At 41.9% G+C, this 14,224-nt stretch overlaps 2 protein-coding genes across 2 annotated transcripts; one reads left to right on the top strand and one right to left on the bottom strand.

The window, feature by feature from the left end:
* Positions 1 to 934: 934 nt before the first annotated feature.
* TDP2 (tyrosyl-DNA phosphodiesterase 2) lies at positions 935 to 6,783 on the bottom strand. Its single transcript, XM_074547477.1, has 7 exons — positions 6,595 to 6,783; positions 6,432 to 6,520; positions 4,276 to 4,443; positions 3,520 to 3,611; positions 2,928 to 3,046; positions 2,378 to 2,548; positions 935 to 1,582 (listed from the first exon to the last, which is right to left on the bottom strand). Exons 1-7 carry the CDS (start codon positions 6,781 to 6,783, stop codon positions 1,301 to 1,303), a joined length of 1,110 nt encoding a protein of 369 aa, XP_074403578.1. The 3' UTR covers positions 935 to 1,300.
* A 36-nt stretch (positions 6,784 to 6,819) lies between these two features.
* On the top strand, positions 6,820 to 12,936 carry ACOT13 (acyl-CoA thioesterase 13). Its single transcript, XM_074547500.1, has 3 exons — positions 6,820 to 6,954; positions 9,934 to 10,118; positions 12,254 to 12,936. The coding sequence occupies exons 1-3, from the start codon at positions 6,874 to 6,876 to the stop codon at positions 12,408 to 12,410; spliced, it is 423 nt and encodes a 140-aa protein (XP_074403601.1). The 5' UTR covers positions 6,820 to 6,873; the 3' UTR covers positions 12,411 to 12,936.
* The last annotated feature ends 1,288 nt before the right edge of the window (positions 12,937 to 14,224 follow it).

Raw genomic sequence — 14,224 nt, 5'->3', positions numbered from 1 at the left:
CTCAACCACCTGCACAGTAAAGAAGTTCTTCATGTTCCAGTTGAACTTCCTCGAACTTCCTTCTTTGCATGTGTTTCTACAACAAATCAAGTCCCCAAACCAAGTATGTTTTGCCCATGAGGATAATTGGGAAGTGTCTTTATCTCAAACCGTGAGCGTTCCTGTTTGTTTTTTTTTTAAATTTTGATTTCTTCCCCCCACCTCTTTGGGAAAGGGGATTGAAAGAGTGGCTGGGTGGCAGACTGGCTACCAGGTGGAACCAAGCCACCACAGTAGTGCAGCAAAGTACAAGTTGTTTGTAAGTTTTGGGCTCGAGACCAAAGACAAACAACAACAAAAAGAATTTAGGCTGTCAAACTCCATTCACTTCATGTCACTGATGGGTTATTTCTCCTTCTTCTCCATGCCTGTGCACTGAACTTCACATCAGAAAGTTAGGAGGCTTTCCCTTTTGTACATCTATAAAACAGGTTCTACGAGACTGATTACACAGTTCTTAGAGTAGGAGGCCTGGTGTTTCTTCTGCAAAGAAAGTCAGCAAGGCCTTGAGCTGTTCAGGCTTTGCCCAGTGGTTTATAAGAGCTCACTAAAACACAACATATCTTAATCTGAACCTCACATCCAAGCTAATAAACACCAAGTAAGGGGTACACCATCCCAACTGAACAACTTCCAAGCATCTGCCTATATCATTTTTTTGTCAAATAGAAGGTATAGTGTTCTTAAATCTGTTCAACAATAGTTCAGTTTCTACTTAAGAAATCCTCTCATGAGAAGCTAGTAATTCCTTCCTCAGCTCCTTTACTGTCTTGCCTGAAGGGGCATGTACATTCAACACAAACTTCAGAGACTAACATAAAACATCCTACAAAAGACAAGGTCATAAAGGATGATGGGAATGGTTACAAAATAAACAATGAAGGCACAATAAAAGTAATCTTAAAATGCAAAAAAAGCAGCCTTTATTATAAGATCATAATACATGCCAAAATAAAAGTGTCTTTTAAATCACTGTGTATGCTTGTGAATTGTATTTACAGGTTTTTCCTGCCATTCTAAAACTAGAATTTGTTTGGTTTTGCAGATATTTTCAAAAATAAATATTATAAAACATGATTCAAGAAAAGATGCATACAATAGGAAAAGGGAAACCTGGCTTGAAACAAAGCTATTCCTGCAGAAGCCAAGAACAAAGAACGGGTTGAAAACTTAAATGTGCCCTACCTTAAACTGAGAGGGTAAAATTTTGTAAAAACAAGAATAAATCACCTAAAAACTGAAGATGTATTTTTTTTCTTTTTCATAATATAACATCAAAGTTACACAGAATGCCCCAGTGATCACTAGGAAACCTGCCACATTCTAGTTTTTCCAAACCAATCAAGTCCATGCTTCGTGGGATGAAATGCCCCCCTTCCACTGCAGGCCGGAAGTAAATGCGGTCAAACCTCATCTTGCACTTGTAGGCTGCGTTCAGGTTGGTGTTGGACTGCGTGTCCCAAGTGTAGCGGCAGTGCTGGGGCTTGCCCAAAAACTCCCAGGCATCCTTAATGTTGTCAGGCAGATTACCAAGTTTAGCAACCTGAAGGGAGAAGGAGGGAAAAAATTCCACAAGACAGTGAATTCACAAATTCTACCTTCAAAAAATAGAACTGAGTTGTTGCAGTATTGGATTTTTTTCTGCAAAACATAAGTTGTTAAAAATCAAAGATCTTGGAGATGTTTCTAAACTATGGTATTTCTCCAGATACTCTAAAGCACAACCATTTCCTGTAGCACTTTCTAAACCCAAAATATGTTCCAAAAATAAATGCTCAGCTCTGAAATGTTGAGGTATAGGGGCCAACACCATGTTTCCTAAAACAACATCATTCCAGTTCACTGCAATAGAATTTCGATAGAGAAGGGTGAAACTCTGACCTTCTAGTAATAATGCACAAATTTCCCTTTTAGTATCAGCAGCCAAAAACTACTTCTAATTTTGAATGTCTTCACTGCTGGAAATTAAGATCTATTTCTCCAGAGCACCCTCTTCCTTCACTGATTCTGAGAACTGGAGAGTTGAACAAGTAAAGACCAGGTTCTCAAAGTGAGAAAATATTTTTCTAGTCAAAACTTCCATCAAATTTGCCTGCATCTGCTCAGATACAAGTATTGTTCTTAAAGCACTAAGTTATTTGGAACGGCTCTCCATATGTATCATCTCAGCCAAAACAATGCTTAATTCTACTTAGTCACAGTTCCACATCTTAAGAATAAGTGTTGACTATCCCTGATCTGCCTGAGCAGGTGATTTCTCATAAAGACAACAGAAAAGCCTGAGAAGATTTTGTCAAAATACCTTCTCTAAATAACAAAGTTGCTTATTTCTATTTACCTCGCTGTCTCTGAGGTTTGTATCCCCTCCAAATATAACAGTGGTGGACTGAGACTCCTTCTGCATTTCGTTTAACACTATTTGCAGCTGCTTTATCCGTTCCTTGGAGTGATCTTTAGTGCTCTCCAGGTGAGAAGTCATAAGGCAAAGTTCAATACCAGATATGCTCACCTGTGTGTGATAAAAAGAGGCAGTGTTTCTATCCACATCACGATAAGAAGCTCAAAGACAAAATCTAATCACAAAGCAAGTAACTGAATGTTAGAGCTCTGGTTAATATTAGTTTTACATTGAAGAAAAGGGGCTTACACAAGGACAACAAGCTTTTAGTTTTGTTTACAGAGGTTATGAGACTTGAAAGCAAAGTATGGCAAGTAGCTTGCATATAAGATTTAAGTTTGTCAGTATCAAATGCCACCGGGTTCGTATGCTTGAAGAAGTTTTTCTGCTCTTTGAGACTGTCATACAGAAAAAGCCAGTTCAGTTTTTTCTAGGATTTTCTGTTTGGAAGGCAGAAGTACAGCTGCTTAGTACATCCTGACTCACTCACATGCACAACTAAAAGGTTCCTCTTCATGGTAGTCGTTGGAAAAGGTATTATGTCATGTTTCAGTAGCTTCACTCTCGATTTCTTTAACATTATAGCAGTGAAATACCCATCTATGTTACCTACAGAGGACCAAGCAAAGAAATGTTTGAGGACATGTTCTGCTGTACCACAGCAGAACTGCCGTAAAGCAGTTAAGGTTCTGAAGGAGACCTTTTTACCACAACCTGTGAGAATATGTTGATTTTTAAGTCATTAGTGAAAAGTTGCAGGATAATGGTCTGAATTTTCCAGATTTTTTAAATGCAAATACCTAAAAAAATTACTTATCTATAGTACTTTTTGATTACCCTTGGTACCAATCTTTCAAAATGCAGAAAGAAATAAAGGAAAATGCCAGAAAAGCAAGCTTTTCACATGCATAATTTGCATCAAGCTACATGCTGATACCAAAACACAGAAACATCAAATGCTTCCTTTTTCACTTTACTCTTTATATTCTTTAAAATGGTTGGAGGTTTTGGCAAGAGAAACAGAATAAACCCAACCTTTGTTTTCTGGTTTTTGTCTTTAGCACCTCAGGGTATTTTCTTACCTGGAATAATAGTGTAATTGCCTGCTTTCATCTGGAGAAGAGGGAGATGTAGTGGGATGACCTCCTGTAAAAACACAACATCCGGACTGTATCTGAAATCAGCAAGGCAAGAAAAATTTCAATTAATAACTGAGTAGTACTGCAACACTCTGAGGCCAAATGGAACAAAGTCAGGGATTTCAGGGGCACCTTGCCCTCATTTTCCTAGGTTTTTTAAGAATCTGCTCTTTAAAAAAGAAAAAGCTATCTGCACTGTATTTAACAGCACATAGACACCACCCTTACTAAAAGGGAGGAAACAATTGTTGTTATAAACATGAAATCAACATGGTAATAAAATGCATTACTTCCTTCTACCATGACCTTGCAGGGTTATACTACATAACATGAGGAATTAATCTTAAGCAGCTGAAAAGTAGCTTTGGGACATGTTTTCCAGAAGATTCTCATGTACTGGATCCTATTATGAATTATGTTTGTGATGTATGGTAGCAACTTGAACAATATTGCTCATTATTAGACTTTTAAAAGCAGCCATCTGAAAACATTCAATCTCTGGGATGCTGCACAGATTCACACCTTTTACAGTCAGTATAACAACTCTCAGCTATTTTGGATTTATAGGGTGATTGATCTGTTCAATCTAACATTAAGATAATTGGGACATGAAGATTTGTAAATTCTTAAATCAAGAAGCCTTTTTATTTTCCTGTTGAATCCAGGCACCTGACAACACAAGAAGGAGGCTGTACTTACAAAGCCAGGTATGCACAGATTCCTCTGGCTCGATCTTTCACATTTCCCAGATCCAGCCCATCAATGTTCCAGGTGATCAGTGAGAAGGTGCTGTCATCTTCTTTCTGCTGCGAGTCTTCACCGTTGACACCAGCATTACTTGTAGTTGCATCTGCAGTGAGGTCAATGCTAAAGAGAGAGAATTTGTTTGTTAACATGCATAATACTGACCTATCTGTGATTGCCTCACTTGTCTGCTAAAGCATGTGTGTATCTCAACACTTAAAAGCACAGTAAATAAAACAGACAGGTCGCTGACGTACAGAGCTGTGGTACACAGGTGAAGTAAGTGTTTTTTTCTCCACCTACGGATGGAAGATAACATTTACCATTCTGATGTGAGCTAAACAGATGGTAACCAACAAAATCCAAAGCATTTGAGTAGTTAAACTCTTTCCCCACAATCCCACTCTTTCCCCATGTACTTCAGGAACAGGCTGCTTCCAAGTGGCTCCCCATGGGGTCACAAGTCCTGCCAGCAAACCTGTTCCAACATGGGCTCCTCTGTCCATGTGCCCACAGGTCCTGCCAGGAGCTGCTCCAGCATGTGCTTCCCATGGGATCAGCCTTCTTCAGGCACCCACCTGCTGCAGTGGGGAGTCCTCCCTGGGCTGCAGGTGGATCTCTGTTCCTCTGTGGTTCTCCAACGGGCGTGCAGGAGCACAGCTGCCTCACCATGCTCTGCACTGCCTGGGGAATCTCTGTTCCTGCCCCTCCTTCTTCACTGACTCTTGGTGTCTGCAGGACTGTTTCCAGCTCTCTCTTCTGCTGCAGATGCTGTGGTGCAGCAACTTTTTAACTTGAAGTACGTTATCCCAGAGGCACTACCACCATCACTGATGGGCACAGCATTGTTCCACAGCGGGTCTGCCTTGAAGCCAGCTGACCTGGGCTCTGTCAGACACAGAGGAAGCTTCTGGCAGCTTTCTCACAGGAGCCATGCCTGTAGCCCCTCACTACCAAAACCCTGCCAAGCAAACCTGGTCAGAATAATGTTGACAACACACTGATATTTTTGCTGTTGCTAACTAGTGCCTACCTCAAAAGAAGGGCTTTTCAGTTTCCCATGATCTGCCAGGTGCATAAGAAGCTGGGAAGAAACATGACCGGGTGAGCTGACCTGAACTGGCAAAAGGGATACTCCATACCATAGACCATCACGTTCAGTGAATGAACTCAGAGGGAATTGGCCAGGAGGAGCCAAGTGCTGCTTAGAGATGGGCTGGGCACCAGTCAGTGAGTGGTGAGCAACTGTACTGTCCATCACTTATCTTTCTTGGCTTCCATTCCTCTCTCTCTGTTATCTTAAATTTCATTACAATTAATTTTATATTATAATCATTAATGTTATTTCTGCTGTAAAACTGTTTTTACCTCAACCTGTGGGTTTTATCTTTTTTTTTTCAATTCTCTTTTCCACCCCACTGAAAGGGTGATGGTAAGTCAGGGTGTCCAAGTGAGTGGGTATCTGGGGTTAAACCACAGCAGGCAGGGATCTGGAAAAGTTCAATTCCACATGCAATCAATACACTCAATACCTCCTCCAGGTATGCTATGAGATGGTGTATGTAAAACACAGATCTTACATCTTAGCTTTCACAGGTACTTCTAACAATGTATGCATGTACAAGCCTATTTTATTTATAGAGATAAAAATATGCATACATCCACTGTAATACAAATACGCATAATTTACTCATATACAAACGCATGTATGGTAAAATCAGCATATGTATCACTGCACAACACAAGGAAAAGAGAAGAAAATATGCCTGTGCCTTCTCCAAAAGGTTCACAATCCACCGGTGCGGAGGATCCACAGAGGGAAAAGGCAGTCCAAAAGCCTGAGAGCCTCTCCGTGGGAGAGAAACGTCGGGAAAGGGCGAGAATGGAAGCAGAAAAGGAACGGGAACCACCTGCCCCGCTGCACCTCAGCCGAGGCGCGATGCCCGGCGGGAGGGGAGCGCTGCTCCCCAGGTTACACCTCGGCCCCGCGATGGCTCTTCCCGGGTATGGGGGCCCCAGCGCCTTCCTGCCGAGGGGAACCTGCCTGCCCCCGGGGAGGCTCCGCTCCCCGACCCGCTCCTCCAGCCGCATCCCCCGTCCTTGTCACCTACCAGGTGCCGGTGTCCACGCAGGCCGGGGCCGCCCCGCCGGCCGCTGCCTCCGTGTCCCCCGGCGGGTCGAAGTAGGCGTTCAGCGCCCTCTGAAACACAGGGGCGGCTGGCAGCGAGGGGCCGCCGCCGGGCAGCCCCGCGGCCCCGCCGGCCCCGGCCGTACCTCCATGTGCCAGTCGCTGCCGGCCAAGAAGCGGCGCGCCACGGCCTCGTCGCTGCTGGTGATGGAGGCGAACTCGGAGCACAGCACCTTCCTCCGCTTGGCGACGTGGAGCGCCTCATCCTCATCTTCCTGCTCCTGCTTGCGCTCCGCTGGCGGCGGGCTCGGCACCGCCTCGGCCCGCTCCTCCATGGCTGCGGCGGAAGGCGGGGAGAGGCGCCGCCCGCCGGGGTTGCCGTTCCGGGGCGCGGACGGGCGGGCGGAGGTCGGCCGGGCGGCAGCATGGGGCTCACGATGGAGAGCCTGAAGGAGGCTATGAAGTACATGGTGGAGTCGAAGGGCTTCGACCGGGTGCTCGGCAAGGTACGGGCACTTGGAGGGCAGGGCTCCGGGAGCGCGGCACCGCCGGGACAGCTCGTCTGCACGGCCTTGTGTCGTCTCCCGGAATCACCGGCTGGACCGGGGTCAGCCCGCGGGGGCTGCGCGGGGCCGAGCCTGGCGGGGCTGCGGGCACGGCAGGAGCCCGCCGGTGCAGGCTCGACGGTGTTTCCCCGCATTCCAGGCCTGGCGTGTGGCCGTGCTGCTAACACGGGATAGAAAACACAGTTGTTATAATAAGAATAATTACTCAGTTGTTATTCAGTAACTCTGGTTGAACGCTCCCGCTGCCTTCCAGCCGCTCTCTGAAGGTGGCTGTACTGAATAACCTTCAGGAGTCATTCAGCAGGTGCCATGCTTTCCTTCGCAGTACGTGCGAAGCCACTAACTTCAGACACCGTGAAATTGTAAAATAAACTCTTCCCTGTTTTAAATTAGAAAGCTGTCTCGTTATGACATCTCCTGAGCCTGAAGTCAGGCTGAAAGGACAGCGCACACCCCTGTGCTCTCTGAATTTCTACACAAGACTTTACACTATACCTTCACTGCGCATTCTGGTGCAAGGAAATGTAATTGACTGGTACTGCTGCAGTGTCATGCTACATTATGCTCAAAAAAAAATTGAAGTTGCTGTTGATTTACACTGCAACTTGTGTAGCATGCAGTAGCATCGCTGCTGTGTGGGAAAGTTCTTGTTCTAGAAGCAGTTTCAGTGTTCTCATTAAATTTTCACTTTAGTTTTTATTTGGTTGTGTAACTGTGACATGGAGTGATGGAGTAAATATAGCTAAGAAAATCAGCCATGCAAAAATGGCTTTGCATTATAGAGGAGCAAATGTTATAATGGAAGCAGTGCTTTTGTTGACAGCACCATGACCTGATACACTTAATAGAATCCAACTGTTCACAAAGTAATTCTTACAGCCGTGTTTTTCCAAGACATGTTGGTGAGTATAAAGTTTTTTTAAAATGTATAAAGTTTTAAGAAGATAGTTTATATATTTATAGTCCATTTAGTTCTTAGTCACCACTTCACTGTGATAACTTTATGCTCCTTTTAAATCCTGATAAGTGGTGAGCAGATATTAGCATTTCAGCTTGTAAAGGTAACTGCCTGGAAGTGAGCCTTGGGAGACAGGTTTCCAGTCTTCCTGTGGAATTCTTTGAGATTTTTCCTGCAACCTTCTAGAATTAGGATGCTAGGAATCTGATGATAATACCAATAAAAATACAGTTTGAATTAAAAGTAACTGCTGCTTTTCTGGGACATACCTGAAATCTCTCTTACCATAAGTAAATGACTCAAGGTTTACTTATTCCAGGGAGGTCACATTTAGTCTGAAACCTTTCAGCTCAAGCCTCACAGTTTCTGGTGTAAGTCCGATGTGGTATCTAGCCAGGCTCTAATGGCAGTGTGTTTAAAGGCTGGAAGCTGCAGCAGTGTGCTGTTCCCCAGGCAGACGCGTGGGAGGACAAGCACAGCAGGCTGGGAGAAGCACAGACCTGCAGCTCTAGCTGAGTAGGTCCTGGAAGCGCTCAAGTACTGAGCTATTTTTGTCAAGGAGAGCAGGCACGTAGTGCCAGATCAGAGCCGTGACAAATGGGACCAGATGCTTTCCTCACCTCGGTGGTGAGGTGGAGCACCAGACCATGATGGGAGCGGAAGCAATCTGCTCCCAGTATTGAGCATCAGTAAAGTCCTCCTTAGACATTCTGTCAGAAGCTCAGGCCTCCGGTGCAGTGCAGCATGCCTGATTTAGGACTTGAGGTTTTCATTGATACCGGTGCTATTTCTGTATTAGGACGTTGCCTCAGTAATTTCCTCTCTGTTTAATACCAGTTTTTTCCATTAGAAGACTGTACTACATCATCACGGATCTTATTATCATTTGTCTGCAAAATTTAGATAGATTTTGGTTTATCAGAAAGGGTGAAACTCAGCTCTTACAATACATTATCAATAAAGAAGAATGAATCTGGAAACATTTCAACCTTAATACTGTTTAAGATCAAAAAATATTTTAAACTCAGCTGGTAACAGAATGGAAAGATTCAAGTTTAAAAAAGCCCTTGTAAAAAAACCTGAAAATTAGTAAGAAGAAATATAAGAAATATGTCCATGTTTCACTTTTAATAGTCTACAGGCACTTCAAAGTCTTAGTTATACATGTAAATATATGTGGAACTTACCCCAGTTTTGCATCTGCTTTCAGATTTTGAATATAGTGCTACTGACTGAAGAAATTTAAATAGAGATTTTCAAATATTGAGTTGCAGTAACTTCTTGGTGTCAAAATTCCAGCTTCTTTTGTTAGTTTTAGGGGGAAGCATGGTACTATAATTCTGGATTTACCACCTGTGGTCTGGAATAAAACTGTGTATACAAATGATGATGCTGTAACATTGTGATACAGTCTTGGATACTTCTACTTATGAATATGAATTTCCAGTCAGAGAGGCAATCTGATTAGTATTTCCAATGCTTATTTCAAAATACTGATTTTTATTGAGGTTACTCTTATGTAATGATTCATTAATTACTGGTGGTCTCATGACCATATTGTGAGCTAACAAATGCCTTCATAACTATGGTACACACAGATACTTAGAGCAGTTGTGTGTTCCCTCTAATCTGGTCTTTCACTCATGGCTTAAAGCAAAAGGCAAACTGAAGACAGTTTCCTCCTAAGGAATTCATGACAGCATAGCACCTATTGAAGTTCTGTTAAACTGTCAGTTTAAATATTTGTCTGCATTAGAAGTACAGATTTTTCTAAGGCAACAGTCTTCTGCTCAAAATCTATGGGAATATCTAATGGGACAGCTGAATTACTCTATTTTCCGTCTTTTAATTTGTCTCATGAGTCCAGAGTCAGAAAAAATTTACTTTCAATTTGATTGAGGGCAATATTAGGTGTTGGTACTACTGTCACTTAGCTTTTTGTTCCTTTTTTGGTTATACAGATGAAACTTCACTCTGCAACTCCTGGAAAAGTTGTTTGTGAAATGAAGGTAGAGGAGGAGCATACCAACAGAGGGGGCACATTACACGGAGGTTTGACAGCCACCCTTGTGGATGTGGTGTCAACAGCAGCGTTGCTGTACACAGAGAGAGCAGCTCCTGGGGTCAGTGTGGACATGAACATCACGTAGGTATCGTCCACTGTGCTACCAAAACGTACTTTTCTTCCCCTATGGACTCCATTGTACATCTTTTCTCTGCTGTGGCACTCACTAAAATGGGTGCTTTCTTTGCTTTCAGAAGTCCTGTTGTGATAAATTAAAGGGGTTGCATGTGTGTTTTTGGAGACTGACATTTGAATTCAAATTTTGAGTTGGACCTTCTTAAGCTTTTATTTGTTACATGTGTTTATGAGACAATGCCCATTCCTTCACAGAATGTATGTAAAAGGATGTTGATATGTCAACAGTTTTACTCCTAAGAGATTGGTTTGGTTTCAGTTTTTGCATGTGCGGGTATGTTAATGTCTCCTCAAAACCCAAGCTCTAGGGTAAGCAGCTTTCTGTAAACCCTTTTTTAGTATTACTCCATAAACCAGAGAAAAAGCAGAGTTTACCTCTGTTGTGTATAGAGGGTGAATTACAGATTGAATCAGAATTTCTCAGTGGAAGAAGAATCCTTTGCTCTAGGTTATTTTAAGGTAGTTTTATACTGAGAATAGTTCTTCCTGTAATGAAAATTCAAAGCACGGTATCTTAAAAAACCAATTGTTCTGAAACTTTCTTTGATCATGCTATTGTAGCTTGTCAGCTTTGCTTCATGACTTTTAATGAAGACATTATGACCAATTGGAACTAAAGTAATCCTACTTAGAATAACTAACACAGAGCATTAAAAATGTTAGAAAAGTAACCCCTCATCAAAACTGCCTTAAAAAAAAAAAAGCTTTAAAAGTGCGTGGAGAGTGATCTGTATCTTTATCAGGTTCCCTCCTTTCTCTCCCAGCACCTGATTTCTCCACTAGGCAGATGGGGAATTAAGCATCTGTTTAAGCTTCATGCTACTACCACTGTGATGACTAGGATCTCACTGGAAATTAAAACCTAAAATTCTCCTGTCATGGGTTTTTTCCTGCAGTAGTATAATAAGAGGCCAACGTCTGAATTATTGACACTATCAGTTATGTTCACCCAATTACATAAGGGCTGAAATCTGAAGAAAGTGCTGTCTCTGGAGGTGATCCAAAATTACCTTTAGGCAATGCTACATGAAGCAATATTAATATCTTTTTTTAACTTGGACTACTGCATTCATTGAACAAGTGAGATTGGATATCAAATATTGTTACAAGAACTTTTTTCCTTTTTGGGAAGGAGCTTTTTAAAAAGTTGTCATGAGGAAGCTATTTCAGTAATGGAAAGAACAGAGAAATTTTTTTTTGGTAACCACAAGAGGATCAGCAGTAGCTTCTGGAAATGAGACAAGGCTGAAATGCTGCCCTTGTCAAGCAGTGGCGCTGGTGCTACGTCAGCGTTAGGCGTGGCTGGCATTCTTGTGACATGGCGTCGTGTATAAAAATGGACTCGTTGATGAAATTTATATCAACAAGATTAACATCCAGCAATTCTTCATTTTCCTCTGCAGCTCTGACATTTGAATATTGTTCCCTTACCTCAGATCATGGCTGGATCATGTTCCTCCTACTTTGTTCCAGGGGAATTCTTTGTGCAGAAATTTCTTCCTATTCCCCGAAGAGTGTGTTTTAAAAGCACACCCTCCTGCTCATGTAAATAAAACAAAGAGTTTTCTAATGAATGGAAACAACATTTGAGGGTGCCCAGATTTCCATGACTTTCCTCTAACCAGGGTATGGGAACAGTTAACCTATGCTTACAGTTCCATACAGAAATGACCTTTGGGAGCCTTTGTGACATTGACATTTTGCAGCTGAAGCAGCCAAACTAGTTTAGAAAGGCTGTAGGAAGCCAGCAGTGGTTGGAACAAGACTTGGATCTGAACTTCTAACTGAAGTCTTGGATACCTCATTGTTTCTGTTCCAAAACAGACTTTTCCTCAGAACCAAGCCAATGGGTTTCTTTCTAGCCTCCATTTTCTCAGAAAACTCTTACACTTACTTACCACTGCCAGTAGTTAGAGGAGCTCAAATCCTTTAAGTTGGGATTTGCAAGTAGACAGGCAGACAGAGATGTTGCTTTATTACCTACTTCTACTAATTCCTTCATGATAATATAAAATGCAGGAATATTCTTGGATTTATCCTCTGTACAATTGCTTACCTGTTCCTTTTTTTCTTCCTTGAAGATACACTTCTGCTGCTAAGATTGGAGAAGACATACTGATTACAGCTCAGATTTTGAAGCAAGGAAAAACTCTTGCATTTGCCACTGTGGATTTAACAAATAAGGCTACAGGAAAGTTAATTGCACAAGGTAGACATACAAAGTTCTTGGGAAATTAATATGAAAAAGTATTTTAAATAAGAATGTTGGACTCCAGAATCCCATTTGGAATTATTTTCTCACTTATGTAATATCATCTGCACAAAGTTGTGATAGTCTCTATCAAGTGAATTTGTCTCACTTCTATAATAAGTGAACAGATTTCTTAATTACCACCAGTATTGCTACAAGCCTGGGTTTGGGACGAACAACAGAGTGTCACAGCACAGGGAGGCACCTAGCTTTTTTTGGTCAAGATAGCAGAAGGGAAGAGCCTTTGGGCCAGCCATATGGTTAACCAGCATGACAGCATTTTAGATCTGCTTTCTCTACCTGTGGCCAAAGCAACCCTGTCTTCAGGTCTGTCAGTGTCACACTCAAACACTAGAAGTGCTTCCCAACTGTACTTGTTCCCTGAGGTGGCAGTACAGAGTTCCTGTAACATTGTCCAGAACTGGTTTGAAAGCATGCAAAATGTAATGCAAAATGTAATTTACTGATGCTGTAATAAATTAAGAAGTATTCAATAAAGCTTTCTGAAACTACCTTTTTAAAGATTGTTTCATAGTTTTGGAGCCTCTTTGCACTAAGTAAAAGCTTGTCAGCATGGAGTAGTTGAGAGAGGGTTTGGTGGAACCCTTGTACATAAATTCTACCAATATGCCATCATCTCCCTCTATCCTGGAACGTGAAAATAGTTATATCATGTAGGCTTTTCAGCTCTCCCTAGCTAAGGCTGTGGTTATATTTGTTTAAAATCCATCAGCTGCATGTTACAGATGTAAAAAACTAATTTTGGTGAGCTCTCATTGAGGCTAAGGCTGTAGATTATCTGACCTGAGTTAAATGTGGTAGAGTTAAGCTGCTGTTCATCAGCTGAAGCCTGGTCTCTTGCAGTGTTCTGGACAGGCTTAACTGCATTCTTCAAACTGTTGACAAATGATCCATGGCAAGATTATCTAGCTGTAATAAGAACAGCAATGCCACATATGCAGTTCATTATGCAGTTTTTCTCCTCTAGCAAAAAGCTGATCTACGCTAGTAAAGGGCAAGCATAAGTCCTTTTTGTTGTGGAAGTTGAGTCATTGTCTTCAGTCATTTGACTTTTGTGATGAGCAGTTAGGGTTTTCTTCTGTGCATTCCTAAACCTAAAGAAGTAATTTTCAATGAGTTAGGTGACCTGTTCATGCAGACTGATTTTCAATACAAACTTGTACAAGTTTACCAATGTGTCATTAATCTTTCCGAAAAACTTTTAAACAACTAACATGAGTGGATAACTAACCTTTCAGTGGAAGTTCTCTAAAAACATATCTATAGTGGGCTCAAGCTACCAGCATGTATTTTTGCTGCAAGTTTAGAACAGTTTTTCATGGTGTATACATTCTCAGAAAAGCTTTTTCTCTGAGGCTGCCTCAGAAACATACAGGGCTTACATGCCTGTGGCTAGTAGAACTTTTAATAATAGCATCCTCTCTGTAGCAGTACGTTCATGATTGATTTTCCCACAGGACTTGCACTCACTCATACTCAGAAATCATCCCTGAATCCCATTTAAAGGAACACAATGCTTTGCTGAAACAGTTCTGCAAAGGTGATTACTACAGCAGGAACTTTTTTCATTTAAATCTTTGCTCATCAGAGCTAGATGCTGCAATGTACGAAATTCTCACATCACAGCTCCCTCAGCCTGGAGCACTGTGAGGAGTCTTAAGCATCTCCAGTTCCTCTGCAATTACTCAGATGAGCAGAGAGGATCCATTAAATCAACTGGATGCACTTCCTGATTTTTGTGATTGCTGCTCTAGTTTCTTCCTATTAACATGTTCTGGCA

This window comes from Zonotrichia albicollis, chromosome 1 (assembly GCF_047830755.1).
Source record: "Zonotrichia albicollis isolate bZonAlb1 chromosome 1, bZonAlb1.hap1, whole genome shotgun sequence".
Taxonomy (NCBI): Eukaryota; Metazoa; Chordata; class Aves; order Passeriformes; family Passerellidae; genus Zonotrichia; species Zonotrichia albicollis.
Note: the sequence above shows the minus strand (reverse complement) of the source record. Positions and strands in the feature narration are given on the sequence as shown.